Below are 23,724 nucleotides of genomic sequence, written 5' to 3'. Positions count from 1 at the left end.
ATTCATTACAGGATTCACCACTATAGATACATTGCTGATGCTACATAAACTATTGACTCTGTCACACACTAAGGTTATCATAACTCACCCACTTAACATAGACCTTCGACTGTCGTAGCACTAAGACCACTTTGTGGAACGTGGCCCAGACATGATTCAAACCAACGATCACAGGCTCCTGGCATTCTTAAGGGATACAACTCTGCACAGCGAATTGCGACACCTTAGACTAGATTATGATCTAGTTATGATCTTTGGTAAGTTTTGAGCTTTGCCATAAGCAAAGTTAGCACTAATCCTTTCTCAACCTGTGGTTGATGTAAAATATTAAAAACATTTTTTTTACTATAAAAGCTTTTAAATGTTGACATGCTACAAAACAAGAAGATCCAGTAGACCAAATATTTTGGGATGGTTGGAGAGACTACTGATGTAACACAAGTAGTACTCTTAGAACTTTACACATTTACTGAAACTGTTGTGGTGCTGCTGTTCTGCTATAAAAATATACACCACAACACAATTTGACCACAAATGCATAGAATGTGTCACATGTACACATGACCATGAGTTAACCGTGTTGTTAATTATAACGCAACCCTAAAGAAACTCCGCCCACTTTGATTGATGCAGACACTTAACCACGACCGTTTCAATTTTTTAAGGATAAAACTACCCCAAAAATATTAACTTATATCTAGATATGGATCCATTTGTGGTATCCAAGGTTTGCCAATCAAGTTGATACAAAGTTTGACAGTCTAAGGTAATATTGTTTTCAAATAGCTTCTCTTGACACACGGTTGTATTTACATTGCCAGTCACTGATCGAAATTGAAACACCGCCACCTTTAAGGCTATTTATAGTCAGGGTGGGGCTTTAAGTTCCCCATACTAGTATTGCACCCGACCAATGATTGATTCATCATCCTGTGACCATAAATTGGGCACTCAATCAATGATTGATTCATACATACAGGCCCATTGGCCACCTCATCCTTGAATGAACAGTGTCATAATCTAAGTTTGCTACATAACAATCTTCTATCAGCGTCCCTTGATCTTTCACTTCATCCTGCAGGATGAGGATCTTCATCCACTTCAGGATCTTCTTCATCCTGCAGGATGAGGATCTTCCTCCACTTCAGGACCTTCATCCACTTCAGGACCTTCTTCATCCTGCAGGATGAGGATCTTCCTCCACTTCAGGACCTTCATCCACTTCAGGACCTTCTTCATCTTGCAGGATGAGGATCTTCCTCCACTTCAGGACCTTCATCCACTTCAGGACCTTCTTCATCCTGCAGGATGAGGATCTTCATCTGCTTCAGGCCCTTCTTCATCTTGCAGGATGAGGATCTTCATCCACTTCAGGACCTTCATCCGCTTCAGGATCTTCATCCACTCCAGGACCTTCTTCATCCTGCAGGATGAGGATCTTCATCTGCTTCAGGCCCTTCTTCATCTTGCAGGATGAGGATCTTCATCCACTTCAGGACCTTCATCCGCTTCAGGATCTTCATCCGCTTCAGGACCTTCTTCATCCTGCAGGATGAGGATCATCCACTTCAGGACCTTCATCAGCAGACAAGAGTCACAACACACATGGTCGCAATGCCTCCTATTAAACATAATACCTGCTTCACCGATTCCCTGAAACAGAAACAGGATATAGTACCATTTGAAACTCGAAATATACAACATTAATCTTAAAGGGGCTCTCTAAGCAATAACCATTGACTTTGGGGGAAGTTTGATATTTTCCTCATCCTTATTTCAAACCACTCAAAGAGTCCCTTTAAGAATATATAAAGTGGACTTAACGCTGCTAAGGTTCCTGCCTGGTATGTGCACTATTACTGGCAGGCAAAGCATGTTGAAGACATATTTGTGAAAAGTTGGCACCTCACTCGCTCACCTTGGGAGGATCAAAATAATTTTGTCTCCCACACAAGGCATGACCATCATGCACACCACACCTACAGCAGACGTGTGTGTTATCCAAAGGGTTATAACAAAAACTGTAGACCAGCGAGCGAGTGAGTGAGTGAGTGAGTGAGTGAGTGAGTGAGTTACGCATATTTCAGCAATATCACAGCAGGGGCACCAGAAATAGGCTCCACACATTGTACCCATGTCGGGAATCGAACCCAGGTCTTCCGCATGACAAGCAAACGCTTTATCCACTAGGCTACCTGAAGGCCCCTGGTAGAAAAGAGATGCAAATGATTCTATCCATTACCATCCATGCTTCTCCTGTAGCAAATCAGGTACAACGGTTACCAAGGCGATGTATAGAAATCCTCCAGATGTGAATGGAAGAATCCATGCAGTTCTCTCCCCTGCACAACAAAGAATTATGAATAAATGCAAGTTTCAAGAATTTTGCTTTTTTCATGAATTGATTTTCAACTATTTATGCCATTATATTAAATCTTATTTTGAAAGAGATACACTGTTCTATTTATCTGTAGTGTTGTGAGACACAATGTTGACTATCTGCTATAATAACACAATGTTGACTATCTCTGTTGTAATGACACAATGTTGACTATCTGCTATAATAACTCAATGGTGACTATCTGCTATAATAACTCAATGTTGACTATCTTTGTTGTAATGACACAATGTTGACTATCTTTGTTGTAATGACACAATGTTGACTATCTGCTTTAATAACATAATATTGACTATCTGCTTTAATAACATAATATTGACTATCTGTTGAAATGACACAATGTTGACTATCTCTGTTGTAATGACACAATGTTGACTATCTGCTTCAGAAACACAATGTTGACTATCTGTTGAAATGACACAATGTTGACTATCTCTGTTGTAATGACACAATGTTGACTATCTGCTTCAGAAACACAATGTTGACTATCTTTGTTGTAATGACACAATGTTGACTATCTTTGTTGTAACGACACAATGTTGACTATCTCTGTTGTAATGTAGTACATATTGACTACCTCTGTTATAAGAACACAATGTTGACTATCTCTGTTGAAATGACACAATGTTGTAATAACACAACATACCTGCTGCCTGTGCTGAGTCTGACACAAGAGCTGTCACAGCTCCGATAACACCCCCTGTAGCCGTGAATAGCTGCAAAGACACATCAAACCCTCAGAAACTTATCCCAGTGAATATTTTTTACGAATGTTAAAGTCAGTGAGTGAGTATGATATTATGCAACTTTTAGCAATATTCCAGCAATATTCCTGCAATATCAGCAATATCAGGGCAGGTGACAACCAAAATGGGCTTCACATGTTGTACCCATGATATATGCAATCAAACCTAGGTCTTCAATGTTACAGTGAGTGAGTGAGTTGGGTTTACCGCCACTTTTATCAGTATTCCACTTATATCAGCTTGATGTGGGAAGAAATCTGAAGTGATGTAGGTCATAGAAGTTTACCACTTGGTGAAACCAATGAGCACGAGCACGGGTATGGTGCTGACAAACCTAGATACATAATGGCGGCAAACTGGGATTCGAACCCACAATCACTGGTTTCTGTCGTGCCCAAGGGACGCAACTCTGCACAGCGAATCGTGGCGCCTTAGAAGACTCGGCCATCCGTGCCCCCAGATGTTCTAAGGCCACAGGCCCATAGACATACAAAGTCATGATATTTGGTATATCAATGAATATATACAATTAACTTAATAAATATTACATGTTAAGCGACATTTTAAGTTTTAGAGCGTGATATATATACATAGATTGATCGTACGTTCACATGTTGAAGACATAAGATTTACCAAATTACTGAAAGATGGATTATAGTGAAATGATGCATATCAAAATAGCTAGTTCATAATACTGAATATTGCTGGCATACTAAAAAGAAATGGTATTCATTTTCGACATAGTCCAATCCAAAATTGACACAATATTTCCATAATTGTTCTTCTTGGTTTTCACATTTATGTCTCCCTGTCTCCATCCTGAGCTTATGACAACCAGAACAGAAACAAGTTGGAGATATCCTGTAAGGTTTACAGTCAATGTACTTTAAATATCCTCTTGGCTTATTGTTCTTGGGTTGGTCAGCAGTTAAGCTTTTTGTCATAGTGAACTGAATCATTCAACTTTTGATATGACAATTTTGCTGTGTCTGAGTTTGAATGAGTGAGTTAGGAGTGAATTAGGACTGAACACTGACCAGCATTTCAGTTCTAAATGCAGTTCCTGTGGCAGTCATCACTTGTGAAAAATACAATATTTGTCCTCATTCTCTTGAAATCACAGTAAAACATTTCAGCAACAGTACAACACGAATATATTTTTTATTCCTATTTGGGGCCCCACATGGGTACAGTGTGTGAAGACCATATATGGTGTCCCCACAATGATAAAACCCAAATAAAACCAAACACTTATAGACTCTCATATCAGTTATGAACATACATAATGTGAACAGGGCTGTGGGGTGGCCTAGTGGTTAAAGCGTTCGCTTGTCACACCGAAGAACCAGGTTCAATTCCCAAATGGGTACAGTGTGTGAAGCCTATTTCTGGTGTCCCCCACGTGATCATAGACTCTAACATCAGTTATGCATTAAAAGCAATGAATGGAAGTTGTTCTACAAGTAGTCTGCACTAGTCAAGCTATATAATGGCTGCCTGTAAATAACCAGTGGTCGACTGCATGAGCAACAATGCAAGTAATCAGGGACCCTGACATTTTTGGACCCTATATCAGTTGACAAGCATGACGTACTGGGGATCTATTCTACTTAAATTTTACCCCGAGTAGGTGAATAAGAAAATGTATCTTTGTACATTGTTTCTCTTGATTTTTGTTTTTGTTTCTTTGTTATTTTACACCCACTCAGCAATATACCAGCTATATGATGTCGGCCTGTAAATAATCGAGTTTGGACCAGACAATCTGTTTGTCTTGACTAACACACATTGATTCAAGTATTTCATAAAACTAAACATCTTGTAAATCCAAGTGTTTTTCATCTTGGAATAGTCACTGATCCACAAATCAGATTGCTAGGCAAGTAAAATAACCGGATTGCGTGGTCAGGCTCACTGACTTGGTTGATGCATGTCATTGTATCCTATTTACCTAGATTGATGCTCATGATGTCAGTCACTGGACTGACTGGTCCCAGCTCGATTATTTACACACCGCAGCCATATAACTGCAATACTGCTGAGTGTGGCATTAAAAAACAAACAAACAAATCATACTCTCTTTATTAAATCATCTAAAAACGAACACAATGACATTAAGTAATGAAACAAAATAAATGATTTGCAAAAGAATTTAAAAAAAGCTGGTCCTTGTTAATAAATCAGTTATAGTTCAATTTCTTTAACCTTTTCAATGAAATTGTCAATAATTCATTCGAGCATAAAAATATTCGCGACACATGTTACATGTGATTACCATCTGAAAGAGACAGCCTCACTTCCACACCTACAGATTTAACAGCTGGCCAGACTGAGGGCCCCACAGGTGGTCCTTGTGTAAGAGTGAATATCATCCTACTATATATTTTATCCTGGGGATGAAATTGTCTAGTGTCAGTATAATTCTCCCTAGTGAATTTGAACCCTTACCAGTGTGTTTAATCCTATCCGATACTATACTTTAGAGTTACTTCCCCCTGGATAATATTTAGGTAGGATATAATCCTTGCTTACACTTGCACCAGATACAAATATTTCAGCAGCATCCTTTGATGATATATAAGTACACTAAAAAAACACTTTTTCTTTAATGTGGATGAAAATATTTAATTTTTTATTCTCAAACATGAATAGATGTATTGAAAACTGAACAAGTAAGTAATAATGTTCTGCACGTCCTGTAGGTCTTACTGACTGATCAGTTTGTTCGTTTGTTTGTTTGTTTGTTTAACACCGCATATATGATTGTGGTCTGTAAATAATCAAGTCTGGGCCAGACAATCAAGTGATTGAAATCACGAGCATTGATCAACACAATTGGGCTACTACGACAATGCATCATCCAAGTCAGCAAGTCTAACCACCTGATCCCTTAGTCATGTGTTACGCAAGCATGGGATGCTGAAGACCGATTGTCACCTGCATCTTCATGGGCTGATTGATCACTCTTCTCTGTACACAACAAACTGTTTGTCAAGACAGACTATAACAGCTTGATGGAGTTCAGTTGGGGTCAGAAAGAAGGTTTCACTTAAAATTGTATTTCCTTTTAAGATTGCTGTAATTTTCTACTGGGGAATGAGTGAGTATTGATTTACACCACTTTCAGCAATATTCCAGCAATATCACATCGGGGGACACCAGAAATGAGCTTCACACAGTTTACCCTGGGATTGAACTCAGACCTGCAGAGTGACAAGGGAATACCTTAACCACTGCGCTACCCCAATGCTACTTTAATAAGGATGAAAACGATCAAACAGTTTATGTTAATTGTATGAAGTACACAAAAATTGACAGGCAAAAAAATTTGAATTGTATAAAAAATCAAAATCCTTTAAAAGCTTATGTGGTTCATCATTAGTCCAATTAAACACATGCATCCATGAAGTTTCCAAAGAAAAAGAGTATTTTGTTGTGTCTAAAAAATCATGTGATCAACAAGAAGACCCTAGTTCCCGCCTCTATGGTCTAGTGGTAGAGAGTCTGCCTGGATGGCGGAAGGTCTGGGGTTGGATCCAAAAGACGTTAAAAGATGGTACTTGTTGTTACCCTGCCTGGCGCTCGGCATTAAGGGTCTAAAACAAGGACTGGTCGGCTTGGAGTCTGTATAGTGTGTCTTAGTGGGGTATTCATGTTAAACTGCGGCATGGTATCTCAGTTGGCTAGCACTATACATACACACGTCGTTATATGAGCGCAATAATCTTGGACGCGACCCCATTTCACCTCACCACACCTAGTTATGCTGGCTTTGTTTCTATTATTTTCTGAAGATTTATATTACTTAAACGATGACCGTCAGGGCCTCACCTTCGCATCCTCACAGATCAATATCCTATTAGACTATATGCTGCAATGATACACGACCAGCCCTGCTTGCTAATGTTAATATCTGGATTACTCTACTGGGAATCAATTGCATTGTCACAGGAACAAATGCACAGAAAACCATGGAAATTGATTGCAATTGTTACATATAGCAATGTGCTGAAATGGCAATTTTGTGTTGTGGAGAACAGCATACTGTGATTGGCAATGAATTCAGAACCATAACTTAACAAGCGGGGAGGATTCAGATCACTGAGGACAGAAATCATATAAAACATTCACTGGCGGAGAGGCTAGTAGAGTTCCAGGGTAGTGTAGGTCTTCAGCAACCCATGCTTGCCATAAAAGGCGACTATGGTTGTCGTAAGAGGCGGCTAACGGGATCAGGTAGTCAGGATCGCTGACTTGGTTGATCCATGTCATCGTATCCCAATTGCATGGACCAATGCTCATGATATTAATCACTGGAGTGTCTTGTCCAGACTTTACTTACACACCGCCGTCATATAGCTGGAATATTGGTGAACACGGCATTAAACAAATAAATAAATAATAATAAGTATGATCAATCACATTTAATTTTTTAATATTTTAATCATACATGGATAAAATGTTTATCCACAAGCAAATATCCTAATATCTATATGTTATGGTGCTTTTGTTTTTGCATATAGATAAAATTTCACGTTTACGTATTCCTTCAATTTCTAACATGAAGCGACATTCAGTGGATGTCATACAGTGCCATGACATTACAAAATGAGGTTACAATGCCATGACATCACAAAATGAGGTTACAATGCCATGGCATCACAAAATGAAGTTACAATGCCATGGCATCACAAAATGAAGTTACAATGCCATGACATTACAAAATGAGGTTACAATGCCATCACATCACAAAATGAGGTTACAATGCCATGGCATCACAAAATGAAGTTACAATGCCATTACATCACAAAATGAGGTTACAATGCCATGACATCGTAAAATGAGGTTACAATGCCATGACATCATAGTTCGGATATACAACAGTTTGAGTTGTGCATTGACCAGAACTGATACCAGCACGACATCTTTACTACAGGAGGAGAATCAGAAATAACTGCAGGAAATACACAAACAAAAGTGCTGCTGAAGAGGGAAACTAGAACTTCCAATTTTATTTTTTTAAATTATATATTAGAACATTGTTTAGGAACTGGTAATTTATTAGATGAGAAGAGCCATGAAAAAATGTTACCTGTATTAGGGAGGAGCCTTGAAAAAATGTTACATGTACTGGGGAGGGGCCATGAAAAAGTGTTACATGTATTGGGGAGGGGCTATGAAAAATAAATTGTTATATGTATTTGGGAGGGGCCGTGAAAAAGTGTTACATGCATTAGGGAGGGGCAATGAAAAACGTTACATGTATTTTGGAGTTGCTATAAAAAAAATAAATTGTTATATGTATTTTGGAGGGGCCGTGAAAAAGAGTTACATCTATTAGGGAGGAGCCATTTAAAAGTGTTACATGTATTAGGGAGGAACAGAAATTAACATCCAGTCCTAAGTCCAATCTTGATAGATGACCATTCTCTAATGATGTAATGTTTGATCTCCATAGTGTCAGGAACTGTGGGTGATAACACTCTATAACATTTCAGTAATACGACTACTTGTGATTGACAGAACAATGATAGATAGGGCTGTCATGATTCACCGATGTGTTGATGCATCGTGAATTTACATGGGACACTTACATACACGATACTCCTACCCATGTATCAGTTGATGTTCTAATTCTGTACTGTTTTTTCTAAATATAACCAAGCCTGAGAACGACCTGGGCTTCATTCCACGAAGGGATTTTGGCCCTATGATTGTCATAAGTCAGTGCTAAAGTAAGGAAGTTACAATCATCTTAGCGCTAAGACCGCTTTGTGGAACAGGGCCCTACAGGTAGCCTTACCAAACCTCCTGTGACCTAACTCAATTCTAAATCTAATTGCAGCAGATAAAGCTAGCCTAGATTAACCAATCATCGGAATAAAACACAAACTGATTAATAACATGACCTGAGTTCTTGCAAGGGCGCTTGGAACATGTGGAATTTGAAGCAAACACATTCTGTATAGTATCGTGTCTCAAGTATCGCAACATGTATCGATACTAGGCATTCGTGACACCCTACGGGAGATCTGTGAAATCAGACACAGTTCTGTCAATAACAGTCTTGGTACTTACTTGAGCTTTTGCAGCTTTCCATCGATCAAATCCTGACCGAAGTAGTATAGCGAAGTCTCCAATCTCATGTGGAATTTCATGTAAGAGTATTGCTACTGTTGTCATGAGCCCAACCTGGCAAAATATGGAGAACATGAAAACATGAAACTTGGTTAACTTCTTTATCATTTCTTCAAAATTTATTTGAACAGTATTTCTGTCTTTGTTTCTATATGGTTTATCATTGCACTCATTAATGTTCCAGCTATATGATGGCAGACTGTAAATAATCTAATCTAGACAATCCAGTGATTGACATCATGAGCAGCTGTCAACATAATTGGGATACGATGACATGTATCAACCAAGTCAGCGAGCCTGACCACCCGATCCCTTGAGTCGCCTCTTAAGACAAGCATAGTCACCTTTTATGGCAATCATGGGTTGCTGAAGACCTATTCTACTCCGGATCTTCACGGATCTACTTTTATGCAAAACTGTAATAACAACGAGGAATTTCCACGTAGGTCTCTACAGTAATGTTTATTTAGCATGGCTCTTAATATGGGCAACAACGATCCACGCAGTCTGGTTACGATGGCATGCCACATCCAAGTCAGTGAATTGGAGTACCCGATCCATTTGTCCACTGTCCAGCATAGGTTGCTGCATCTTATCGAGGCAAGGGACAGCCCTGACTGTAAAAGTCCAGTTTCTGCCCTTGCCGAACTAGGCTCAATCGTAGCGTCACCAGTGGCTATGACGAGTTATGTCCCTTCTGTGTTCCTCCTATTAACCAATCATATGCCACCTCTCATATCACATGAATTTGCCAATGAAGACAGCCTCGTTGATAATCAAGATCTATATTGTGATAAAACGGGTCTTATCTTACGAAGTCCATCAAATCATGTGAGCACTTTTATTAAAAACATTAAAAGATCCAAAGAAAATATTCTGTTGATACCGAGTTACACATGCTTTGGAAATCCTACAATCCACTGAACTCTGCACGGCAGTTAAAGAACCGGATGTCGACTTTGAATGGCCTACACATAGACACGTTAGACACATTAGTCCAGCCAAAATATAACAACATAATTCTAGCCTAGTTTGGCAAGGGTGGAAACTGGACTCTTATAGTCAATTAACTCCCTTGCCTCAGGAAGATGAGGTTGCTTGGGACCTACCACTATTCTAACAATTTGAATCCTACAGGGCAATTCCTGTTAAGGCATGGCCACCTTCAGGTGACTACAAGTTTGCAGTAATACCTGACAAAAGTATGCACTTGGGGTGTAATGACTGATCTATCTGTCAATGAATTTCAGTTGTCTATGGGCCATTGGCAAGACACCAATGATGAGGTTGAAATATCTACTGTACAATATAATATCAAATTAGTACAAAAGACCTATATTACCACCACTGTAGTTCAAACTTTACCATACACTTTCAGTTTACATCTATACCTGAAAATAATTAGCGCTAATTAAATCTCCAACAAGTTCAACATGTGCAATATGGGAAGGCAAGGATGCTCAGAAGACTATCACAATAGTACAAATTCCTGTGGTAGTTCCTTCTAGTGTGACCAAGAGCACAACCAGCCAAGCAGGTATGTTCTGACCTCTACGTCCCCACCATGAACACCTACCTTTGTGCTGACGATGAAGCTGCCTGACACGGCCAGCCAAGCAGGTATGTTCTGACCTCTACCCCCCCACCATGAACACCTACCTTTGTGCTGACAATGAAGCTGCCTGACACAACCAGCCAAGCAGGTATGTTCTGACCTCTACGCCCCCACCATGAACACCTACCTTTGTGCTGACGATGAAGCTGCCTGACACGGCCAGGTAAGCAGGTATGTCCTGACCTCTAGCCCCCACCATGAACAACTACCTTTGTGCTGACGATGAAGCTGCCTGACACGGCCAGCCAGGCAGGTATGTTCTGACCTCTTTGTCCCCACCATGAACACCTACCTTTGTGTTGACAATGAAGCTGCCTGACACGGCCAGCCAAGCAGGTATGTTCTGACCTCTAGCCCCCACCATGAACACCTACCTTTGTGCTGACGATAAAGCTGCCTGACACGGCCAGGTAAGCAGGTATGTCCTGACCTCTAGCCCCCACCATGAACACCTACCTTTGTGCTGACGATGAAGCTGCCTGACACGGCCAGCCAAGCAGGTATGTTCTGACCTCTACGCCCCCACCATGAACACCTACCTTTGTGTTGACGATGAAGCTGCCTGACACGGCCAGCCAAGCAGGTATGTCCTGACCTCTAGCCCCCACCATGAACACCTACCTTTGTGTTGACGATGAAGCTGCCTGACACAACCAGCCAAGCAGGCATGTTCTGACCTCTACGCCCCCACCATGAACACCTACCTTTGTGCTGACGATAAAGCTGCCTGACACAGCCAGCCAAGCAGGTATGTCCTGACCTCTAGCCCCCACCATGAACACCCACCTTTGTGCTGACGATGAAGCTGCCTGACACGGCCAGCCAAGCAGGCATGTTCTGACCTCTACGCCCCCACCATGAACACCTACCTTTGTGTTGACGATAAAGCTGCCTGACACAGCCAGCCAAGCAGGTATGTCCTGACCTCTAGCCCCCACCATGAACACCTACCTTTGTGTTGACGATGAAGCTGCCTGACACAACCAGCCAAGCAGGTATGTTCTGACCTCTACGCCCCCAACATGAACACCTACCTTTGTGCTGACGATGACGCTGCCTGACACGGCCAGCCAAGAAGGTATGTTCTGACCTCTACGCCCCCACCATGAACACCTACCTTTGTGCTGACGATGAAGCTGCCTGACACGGCCAGCCAGGCAGGTATGTTCTGACCTCTACGCCCCCACCATGAACACCTACCTTTGTGTTGACGATGAAGCTGCCTGACACGGCCAGCCAGGCAGGCATGTTCTGACCTCAACGCCCCCACCATGGACACCTACCTTTGTGTTGACGATGAAGCTGCCTGACACGGCCAGCCAAGCAGGTATGTTCTGACCTCTACGCCCCCACCATGAACGCCTACCTTTGTGTTGACGATGAAGCTGCCTGACACGGCCATCCAAGCAGGCATGTTCTGACCTCTACGCCCCCACCATGGACACCTACCTTTGTGCTGACGATGAAGCTGCCTGACACGGCCAGCCAAGCAGGTATGTTCTGACCTCTACGCCCCCACCATGAACGCCTACCTTTGTGTTGACGATGAAGCTGCCTGACACGGCCAGCCAAGCAGGCATGTTCTGACCTCTACGCCCCCACCATGGACACCTACCTTTGTGCTGACGATGAAGCTGCCTGAAACGGCCAGTCCATGGGTAAAGTTGTCTATACAGTTGGCCATCAAGTTCAAATAACCGCTGACCTGAAACAGATGTTGTTGTGCAGAATACAGTGGTATGCAGTTATCAGTGAGGTCTCAGTCTGTTGCTGGCGCCAGTTCTTGAAAAAGACATTCTTAAAAACATTATGACTTATCAACGCCTCTGTAGCCTAGTGGTACACTCACTAGACTACAGATAAGAAAGTTGCATGTTGGATCCTCGGGAATATAAAGAAAACATTTGTCATTTGAATAATTTGATTATATTTCATTATATTGTGTTAAAATGCAAACTAAATATCTTGCGAGAAACATTCACATGTAGCAATCTAAAAGGTAATTGAATTAATAAAGTCCCCGGGATATTATAACATCCCTGTCTTAGAGATCTAAGCCTTTCTCACCTTTATATGGTCTTTGCCTGAACTAGTTTCAGGAGTATTTTTCTGCTGAGTATCTGGTAAAGAGTTTTTGTGCATAACTTTTTTATTATTCATAGCCTCAGATGTTTTCTTGTGATTTTTATGTCTCTTCTTCTTGTGGCTATTTTCACTCTGTCTGTTCACAGGGGCAACGACAGGACTAATCTTTTCATCACAAGTGTCTTCCATCTGAAACATAGTGACAGAATATATGATTGCTGTTGCTGTTTCGTTGTTGAACACCACACTCAGCAACATTCCATCAAAAAGGTTACAGTCTCAGTAACGAGAGATAATACAAATTTGACCGCTTCTGTGGTCTAGTGGCAGAGCGTCTGCCCAGAGAGCAGGACGGGGTTCGATACCCGGCTGCATCATACCAGCAGACATTCAAAGATGGTACTTGTTGTTACCCTGCCTGGCAAGGACTGGTCAGCTCGGAGTCAGTATACTGTGTCTGAGTGGGGTATTCATGTTAAACCTGGCATGGTATATCAGTGGGCTAGCACTGTAATTCGGCATCAGTCCAGACAAGCAGCCACGAACACACACATGTGCATGCATATTGCTACATAAGTGTAATAATCTTGGGCACAACATAAAACCCCATTTCACTTTACCTCACCGTACAAATCCTTGATTATCCTTGGTCAAAGTGTTTTCAATTTGCGCCAGTACTATTTGCTATCTGGCTATGGAGAGTTTAGTGTATTATTCCATTGTTAACATTACTTTCAGCAAAATAGTGTGTGGAACTGCTAATTTTTTTAGTTTTTTAATTTTAGATAAAATAAAAGCATCTTTCAAAATAACCATTATCAGAATATATTATTCCTGGTACAAAATAGCTTCAGATTCTTTTCTTCTGAAAATTGCATAAAAAGTCATGTGGTTTATTATTTTGTGTATTTCTTGACTTAATCACCAGGAGATCATTGTGTCAACAGTTCATTGCTATTTCTAGCTTAGTTTATGAGACAATTACATGTGACAATCTTAATCTCTGCATATATAAATAGAAAATATATCAGAAAATACAATTGAAATTACAAATCATCATGTCTCGGACATTTTATAGCAAATTCACATTTCATTCAACATTTCACTTATGAGAGATTGTGTTCCAACATAAATATTTTGAAACATCTCATCAGGTCCTGTGCCTGATAATTTATATCAACATCATTTTGACCATCATGACAAATGGTCCAATATGTTTGAATGAGTCAACCCCGAAACAGACATGATGTTTCTTTGTTTCTTGTTTAACGCAGCACTCAGCATTATTCCAGTTATATGACGGTGGCCTGTAAATAATCGGGTCCGGATCAGACAATCAAGTGATTGACATCATCAGCATCAATCCGCATAATTAGGATCCGATGACATGCATCAACCAAGTGAGCGAGCGTGACCACCCGATCCCATTAGTCGCTTCTTACGACAAGCATAGTCGCCTTTTACGTCTTTTGGGGTTGCTGAAGACCTATTCTGTCCCGTTCTTCATGGGTGTTAAGCAGCCATGAAAGAATTTATTTTTTTACTTTTTTTTATCTTACAAATCAATTGCCAAAGGACAAGTGAATAAGATAAAACCACTTGCCCATATTGAATTTCAAGTTGCCATAAAAGAATGCGCCACCATTTGCAAGGGTACGTGTCACGTCATCAACTAGAAATTCAATAGTACAGGCAAGTGGTTTTATCTTATTCATTGGGCAACTGTTTTAAAAAAAAAGTATATTTAAACCCATTGGTAGAGTGAGTCAATAATGTCCTTTCTGGGTGGGTAGAAAACCTACACCCTCATTTGGATTTTTAACAACATTTTTGTTGTTGTTTGACACCGCACTCAGCAATATTACACTACATGACAGTGGTCTGTAAATAATCAAGTCTAGACCAGACAATCCAGTGATTAACATCATGAGCAGTGTTCTACGCAATTGGGATCAATGACATGCATCAACCAAGTAGCAAGCCTGACCACCCGATGCTATTGCATCAACCAACCCATTAGTCACCTCTTACGACAAAAACAGGTTGCTGAAGACCAATTGTAACCTGTTCACTGGGTTTTGAAATTATATATTTTCCAAAAAATGCAATATTAAACAACTTGAAGGAAATCAGTTTGGATTATTAATGAAGCTCTGACAATGATACCAGAAGCCATCCCCACTTGGACTGACATCACTGAGAGATTAATGTGTGAGTGAGTATGGTTTTGATTGCTGTTGCGTTTTCGTTGTTGAACACCACACTCAGCAACATTCAATCCAAAAGGCTACAGTCTTAAATAATGAAAGATAATAATCACAGACAGCAATATCACAGCGGGGGACACCAGAAATGGGCTTCACACATTGTATCCATGTCGGGAATCGAACCCGGGTCTTATGCATGAAGAGCAAACGCTTTAACCACTAGGCTACCCGACCGCCCCACTAAGAGATTAGTCTGGCTGAGGGCATGACAATAGTCTAATGGCTGTCTCAGGGAAAGTGGATATGTGGCATGCCAGAAATAGATAGCACAGGATTAGAGATTACATGCAAATCTACTCTAGATAATGTTTGTTCTTATAAGTGACTATCACAGATTCGTATCTGATATCCATGAGATCGCCAGGGGTGTGACTAATGATGTGTCAGGGTGCAGCATGGGAATACGCCATCTAGGTATCAGTTCAGATTAGGTTTATCAGCTTCTGTGATAGGGTATCCATCTGCTGTTTCATTGGAAGCAGAAATTCTTTGTACTTCAAAAATTTAAGTGAAAAAAGGCCTCATTTGTTACCATGGCTACAGGTTATTACTTTCATACATTCCTTTACAAACTGTTAGGAAAGGGCACTGGTTTTTCATCCTTAACCAAGATTTTCATTACCATCCTCAAGGTTTGGTTGTTTGTTTGTTTGTTTGTTTGTTTGTTGTTTAATGCCTGCTGGTCTTATGTCTCAGCAGTGTCAGGCAGAGTGTTGATGATTTTCGGTTTTTCATGGTACAAGATTAAAAAGTATGCACATTAACATTTAAATTTGAATTTAAAAGTGAACCCCAACAAACAAACATTAAGTACATATTTTGATTCCAATATTATGTTGCATAGGGTTCAACTAGAAGGACAAGTGGGAACCAGTCGTCTAAGGCATCAAATTTGATGCACAGAATTGCATCTAATGACCCACCAGAAACCAAACTTGTGGGTTCTAATCCTGGTTCGCCCTGATTATGTTTTTAGATTTGTCAGCACCATGCCCGTGCTTGTGGGTTTCACCAAAGTGGTGAAGGTATGAGACCAGCATCACTTCAGGCTTTCCACACTATGATATATTCAACACTAATGCTGTCCAAACTGTTAAACCCAACTCCGTCACTGAAACAATAGTTACTCACGGAACACATTATTTGAGAGTGCATAACGATGAAAACCAGCAGAAAGCAACCAAACTATGGAATATGTACACACAAATGGAAACAGCCACACAAATTACAACCAAACAAGACACAAACTCCATTAGGGCTGGGACGAGTCACAATTTACTCCCCGGCACCCAAGCCCCTATTACCCGAACCTACCCAGGTACCCACTGTAGGTTTCAAGATTAGGGTACAAAATGTCCAATTGTGAATTGTTTTACCGGAGCCCTGGCAACTATTAGATACATGATTCAAACGATAAGTTCATGCATACACTTAAGATGACTAAAACTTTATCTTTACTCAGACATCATCTATTCGAGGCAAGGGAATTAACTGACTATGAAAGTCCAGTTTCCACCCTTGCCGAACTAGGCTGGAATTTCTGGGCTTGATCGTTGCACCACCAGTGGCTATTACGAGCTATGTAACTTCCATACCTTTCCCCTTTCTGCCTGTGGACCAATCACATTCCAATACTCGTATCACATGCATTTGCTTCAAACAAAATGCTGGTGCCCAGTCAAGACGATCTGATCGATAATCAAGAACTATATTGTGATAAAACGGGTCTTACATCGCAAAGTGCATCAAATCATGTGAGCTTCTTGATTAAAAACATGAAAAGATTTGGAAAATATCTGTTGACAACGAGTTGGCAATGCACATGCTTTGCAAATCCTGCAACTGACCAATATCTGCATGACAGTTTACGAACCGGATTTCGAATTTGTTGCTCGATTATTGGACTATGCATAGACTCGTTAGTCCAGCCAAAATGTAACTCCATAATACCAGCCTAGTTTGGCAAGGGTGGAAACTGGACTTTTAAAGTCAGTTAACTCCCTTGCCTCGGGAAGATGCTTAGACATACAAGTCAAAAGGAATGTGTGTACATCGTCAGAAATAAATGCGACATGAGCGACTTGTAGTGTAACCACTGAGTTATAGTGATGTTTTGTCATTAAACAATATATCACATGACTAACCACGGGTCCGGGTAGTCCTGTGGGTAACTGGGTCCTACTCAGGACCCACCCGACCCGAGTACCCGAGTTACCCGTCCCAGCCCTGATCCCCAAAAGTGTGTATTGTAATGATTGAAATCCGCCACATTTTCAATGGAGATCGCAACAAAGCAAATGTTTGCACTCTGTGTGATTTACTGTTTTTGGTTCCATCAAAAATATGGCATGTTAAATTTAATCATTACGATGCATACTTATGGTGATTGTGTCGTGTTTGTAATTTGTGTGTCTGTTTCTATTAAAGTGTGTACATATTCCATAGTTTGACTGCTCTCTGCTGGTCGTCATTGGTAACTTTGGTATGAGTTCATTCCGTACGATGCCAAGGTGAGCTTCAATCAACTTTTGGATTCCTCTGTTGTATCAAAATTAGACACATACATACAATTTCTTGTAATCTGAATTAGTGCATCTTGATAAATATCATTTGAGGATTTAAGAGTTTCATTTCAGTCCAGTAGCTTCATATAGATCAGTTTTGATTATCATGGTAAAAACAGACCGTCTGGAAAAATGATGCTTTGACTGAAATTTCACTGTGGGTTTTACTTACTGGATTAAACTCATTTTCATCTCCAAATGTCTTCTCTAGAATCAGGAACAGTAGCAGACCATTGATGATCCAAAGGCCGATCCGTGAATGGCTATTGTGGACATCATCTGAATTGTAAAGATTATATTTGTGATAAGTTTGATTCATCATTTCTAAAAATAATGTTTATATGTCCACAAACTATGCAATCGTAGCTGTATCCTAGTGACCAGACACACTTTTGGTTGATCGTATGAGTACATACCATTGTGCATCTTCCTGAGGCAAGAGCGTTAACTGACTTTAAAAGTCCAGTTTCCACCCTTGCCGAACAAGGCTGGAATTCCTGGGCTCGATTGTAGCGTCATCAGTGGCTCTTATGAGTTATGTCCATTCCATGCCTCTCCAATATGGACCAATCAGATTCCCCCTCTCGTATCACATGCATTTGCTTCAAACAAAATGGTGGCGCCCAGTCAAGACGATCTGATCGACCATCAAGATCTATTTTGTGATAAAAAGGTTCTTACTTCGCGAAGTACATCAAGTCACGTGAGCACCTTGATTAAATTCATGAAATGATTTGGAAAATATCTGTTGATAAAGAGTTTGCAAATCCTGCAATGGACCGAACTCTGCATGACAATTTACGAACCGGATTTCAATTTCAGTGCGCGATTTTGATTGGACTTTGCATAGACTCATTAGTCCAGCCAAATCTAACTCCATAACCCCAGCCTAGTTCGGCAAGGGTGGAAACGGGACTTTTATAGTCAGTTAACTCTCTTGCCGCGGGAAGATGACCATTGTGCAGGTTATACCTTGTAACCATCTGATGATCATAGGTGTATTCAGAAGGGGAGGGGGGTCCCCAGGAGGTACTGGAAACCTCTTTTTAAAAACCAAATGTCGTATGTTGTAGGCAAAAATATTGACTGAGAGAGGATTTTGATATTTTGGACCTTAAACAGATCTTAAACAAGCCAGGTTTTTGGGGGCCCAATGCTCTTCTATCCCGGACACCTCACAATGGTTGCCTCAGGACACATCCATCTGTGCTCATAATATCATGAATATTTCAGAACTCTAAATACTTCAAAGAAAACCCCCATTAAAATACATTGATAAATAAAAAATATTGTTTGTTTTTTATCGCCACACTCAGCAATAGTCAAGCTAAATGATGGTGGTCTGTAAAAAAACTTTATCAGACATATATTCAACATACCACTAATTTAAATAGAGATTATTTTAATAAGCATGGTCAAACTTATAAAAATATTTAATTGTTACGCAAAAACTGTAAATGTTTCAGAAAAATGGTATAAAAAATTATAATGTATAATCACAAATAATACAGAAAAAGCTCTTTAATCAGATTTATGCAGAAAACTATCTCATTCTACATCATGAACAGCAGAAATTCCTCATCATAGACCTTCAACATCCTATTTCTATTGGTAATATAACTACTCTCAATCAGCACTAACTGACAGCCAAATTATCCCATGCCGAAATTGCTTCATCTTTCAGCAGCAATGTTTACCCCCAGCTGCACATGCACACGCTGATTGTCCTCAGATAGAGATCTACCTTTATCGAGGTACGCCCACGCTTCCGGCAGCAGATGAAGGAATACATCACCCAGCAATCCGCCAACTGCAAAGCTTAACATCAACTTGAGGCGAGATGCAGCCGCTGGGAAAAATAAACAGACAAGATAAACATGATGTAAACATCATAAACATGTCATAGAGAGGCTAAGTGCACTCCTGTTCATGGTCAGGTGGAACAGTCAGTTTGTGGGAAGTATAAAACATCAATGCAAGAGAATAACCAGTCTAGATAATCCGCCGAAACACTGAAAACAGTAAAATAGCTGTTGGAATGGACCACTGCAAAACAGAGATGACACCAGGTGCTCGTGAAAATGGTAAGCATGTCCTGGAACACTAAGAGATTATTTTATCTCATATTGTAGTTCACACCAGGTCAAGGTATGATAATTAACACAAAAGTGTGTGATACCGTATTCGACGTAATAAGCGCCCCGCTCTAATAAGCGCCCACGGCGATATTTGCTAGTGAACAATCCCAATTAGCACCCCTTCCGATTGATCAGTGTACACAAGACTTATTTATTCGTGTATAATACACACTCGTGTGTTATATGCACCCTTAATAATGGGCAATTAAATTCCGGAATAATATATCTGTCGTATATAAACATTTCAGTCTTTCAGCATAAACCACGAAATTTGTTTTTCAACTCTTTTTTTCACCTAAATAATATTCTAATAAGAGCCCCCTATTTCTAATTTTGAGGGCGCCCTGGGTGCTTATTACGTCGAATACGGTATTTGACTAAGCAGCAGACTGATGGCTGATTGGACAGCTGTAATTGTGCCGGATCAATTGGTTGTGGCAGGCTTAACCGGTTGAACTGCTGATGATCTTCATTAATGATCTCAAGAAGTGTAGGACAACCACTTATATTGAGGCATGAACCTGTAGCCTACATCAAGAAACAAAGCTGATTGAATGGGTCTATCATCAAGTGTATCAGAGATGCCACACCATCATCAAGTGTATCAGAGATGCCACACCCACATAATGGTAATTAGGAATATCAGGATCCTGTCTATTGCACTGCTCTATGCAAAAACAACAAATATGTGTGAGTGAGTGAGTATGGTCGAGAATCGAACCCGAGGCCTCGGCATGACAAGTAAACACTTTAATCACTAGGCTTAGTAATCCTACCACCCACAAATATATGAGAGAGTCGCTGTGAAGTGTGTGTGTGTGTGTGTGTGTGTGTGTGTGTGTGCATGTGTCCGTGTGCGTGTGCGTGTGCATGCTGTCTGTCTGCTTGTACCACTCTGGACTATTGACAACCAGTCCTTGTGTTATCCGCTTTTAATAATGACTAGTGACAGGCAGGGTAACATCAAGTACCTTTTGGTATGAGTGCCTGAGTGAGTATGGTTTTACGCCGCTTTTAGCAATATTCCAGCAATTTCACGGCCGGGGACACCAGAAATGGGCCCTTTTTGGTATGACGCAGCTGGGGATTGAACCACAGACCTGCTCATCAGGCACTGTGATAATGCTCTATCCACTACACCACGGAGGCTGCGAGTCTCTTATGTTTTATTTCATTGAGTAATATATGTCTGTGAGTGAGAAAGTATGGCTTTATGCTGCTTTTAGCAACATCCCACCAATATCACAGCAGGGGACACCAGAAATGAGCTTATCCAAAAATGTACAATGAAAGATTTATGCATCATCAATTTCCAGCCTTGAAGCAGTCATCACAGTGATTACAAATATTAACAAATAAATGCCCAGAAGCAATCTATGAATAAAACCTATTCCAAAAAAGCATGATTTTAAATAGAAACTTATTATGAAGAAGATTTACGAGACGTCTGTGGCAGCAGAATCAGCCATTAACCAGCGCCATATTTCAGACTGACTCATGAGTAGTGCACAGTTTAGGTGTCGATATCCCACAGGGTGTCTCAGAATAGTGCAGTCAGCAGTTTACAAAGGGAGGATGAAACTCCCACACATTGCCACCTACATACCCCATCATATCAGTTATCTCCCTTTGAAACTATTTCTTCTCCACCAACAAGCATATCACATACCTCCACACCTCTCTACCTCCCTTAGAGGTTACCAGTATGTCACTAACCATCTTCCTGTGGCAAGGGAGTTAACTGACTGTAAAAGTTCAGTTTCCACTCTTGGCAAACTAGGCTGGAATTTCTGGGCTCCATTGTACAGACACCAGTGGCTATGATGAGTTTAATGTGACCCTTCTATGTCCCTCCTATTGACCAAACAGATTCCACCTCTCATATCACTTGCATTTGCTTCAATTGGCAGCACTAAGTGTAGACAATCTGATCGACAAACAAAATCTATATTGTGATATAATGGGTCTTAGTAACTTTGGGAAGAGCATCAAATCACGTGAGCATCTTGATAAAAAATATGTTGATGGGACACATGCTTTGCAAATCGTGCAATCGACAGAAACCTACATACAGTTTACGTACTGGATGTTGATTTCTTACGTGATTTTGATTGGGCTATGCATAGACTTGTTAGTCCAGCCAAAATATAACTCCTTAGAATTCCAGTGGAAACCTGATGTTTATAGTCAGTTAAATCTGTTGCCTCTGGAAAATGGTCATCAACTGTTTCTAATTCAACTTCACCTGGGTCATCTTCGTCAACACTCAGAAGGAGGCCATATTGAAACTTGTTTAATAACATGACAACCACGTGACATTGAAACAAGGTAACAGCAGTGAATGTATTATGAATGTGGCTGATAGCATCTTGCCACCAATCAGGTGTATACCCAATGTACAAGAACAACAATCATGCTGTACCGATATTAGGAGAAATGGGATCTGACTCAATTTGAAGAAAGAAAAAAAGGAAAAGAAAGAAAGAAAGAAGATTTATTAAGACATGAAACTCTTATGGATAACAACTTCTTTATTATTAGTTCCATAATTTCACATTCTTCCAACTTCTAAATGCCTATATAAAGCACATACAACAAGCATGAAATACTCATATTTCCTGCCAATATGACATGTCAGGTTGTGTGGAAGGCGTTTATTCAAGCTCCTGTGAACTCATGACGTTCAATGGACCTTTTTGTAAATGGCCTAATTGGAAGCGCTAAAAAAGTTATTACTGATGTTCTTTGCCATCTGCAATTTATGATAGAATACTATATATTGTATTTGTGATATGTCAAAGTCATTGCTATGGAAACTCGAAAAATAAGTTTTACAAAATCCCAAACTATCAAAAGGCACCAGTTTACCACTAGACCTATCTATGTGCCAAGTTTTTTTAAGAAATATTGTACGGTTTTCAAGATCTGCTCCAGAAAGGAGTACTACCGCCATTTTCAGGCCAAGTCAAAGTGGTTGCCATGGAAACTTATTTTTTAATTTTTTTTCTAAAATCCCAAACTATCTAAAGACATCAGTTCATCACTTGACCTATCTAATAGTGCGAAGTTTGGTTAAGATATCTCTCATAGTGTTTGAGTTCTGCTCCGGAAACAAAACGTGATAAAGTGACGGAGGGATGGACGTAAGGACGGATGGAGAGATGGACAGCACCCATTCCTACATCCCCCTTCCTGTTCATGGTGGGAGATAAAAACCCAAATAGATGTACTATTTTACTATTCTAAAAGGATAAATATGCATGTCTCAGGGTTGAACACAAAGTATGTGGGTTTTAGGCAGACACAACAGGGCTCCTAAGGCTGTGGAAGGGGAAACATTTCTTGACTGCTCTACTGACCAGATTAGCAACATATTACAATGAAATCCTGGAATCGCTACTCTAGGGCTGGCTGAGGTGTTATATAGGAAGTAGAGTACGCTGAGTGGACCCGACTGCATATCATTAATGATGAAAGAGGCGTGGACCGGCAAAGCTGAGCAAATACGGCAGGCATGACCTGCCCTTGTCGCAGCTGGCAGGGTTATATGACGCTGAGGTCGTGTATGGGAACACCTTACATACCTTAGACAAAACCAAATGTCAGCAGCCGGATCTCCAGGCTAGCCCTGGGATGTGTTACAGAAAATGGGTATTGGGTGACATGCAACATCATCCTGCTGATGTGTCTGTCTGGGTAACACTGGCACCTGTCTCTTCTCTTGGTTACAAATTGGGCCTTAAAGGAGGACTTGAAGGCTTGAAGGCTTGAAG

The 23,724-nt window shown here is 40.5% G+C and overlaps 1 protein-coding gene across 1 annotated transcript; it reads right to left on the bottom strand.

Annotated features, from left to right (window-relative positions):
* Nucleotides 1-1,433: 1,433 nt before the first annotated feature.
* On the bottom strand, nucleotides 1,434-22,254 carry LOC139451865 (zinc transporter ZIP13-like). Its single transcript, XM_071233159.1, has 9 exons — nucleotides 22,197-22,254; nucleotides 19,558-19,662; nucleotides 17,986-18,092; nucleotides 12,965-13,171; nucleotides 12,513-12,602; nucleotides 9,223-9,336; nucleotides 3,045-3,114; nucleotides 2,243-2,342; nucleotides 1,434-1,653 (listed from the first exon to the last, which is right to left on the bottom strand). Exons 1-9 carry the CDS (start codon nucleotides 22,252-22,254, stop codon nucleotides 1,581-1,583), a joined length of 924 nt encoding a protein of 307 aa, XP_071089260.1. The 3' UTR covers nucleotides 1,434-1,580.
* Nucleotides 22,255-23,724: the final 1,470 nt, after the last annotated feature.

This window comes from Haliotis cracherodii, unplaced genomic scaffold, assembly GCF_022045235.1.
Source record: "Haliotis cracherodii isolate W230 unplaced genomic scaffold, xgHalCrac1.p SCAF_9, whole genome shotgun sequence".
NCBI classification, from domain to species: domain Eukaryota; kingdom Metazoa; phylum Mollusca; class Gastropoda; order Lepetellida; family Haliotidae; genus Haliotis; species Haliotis cracherodii.
This window is presented reverse-complemented; position numbering and strand designations above follow the sequence as displayed.

Excerpts from the sequence above, each read along its gene's own strand:
- LOC139451865 (XM_071233159.1), bottom strand. The coding sequence starts at position 22,254 with ATGTTATTAAACAAGTTTCAATATGGCCTCCTTCTGAGTGTTGACGAA. Across the intron at positions 18,093-19,557 it reads GTGGGCGTACCTCGATAAAG|ATGATGTCCACAATAGCCAT; the intron begins GTAGATCTCTAT and ends TTTACAATTCAG. Across the intron at positions 1,654-2,242 it reads CTACAGGAGAAGCATGGATG|GGAATCGGTGAAGCAGGTAT; the intron begins GTAATGGATAGA and ends TTTCTGTTTCAG.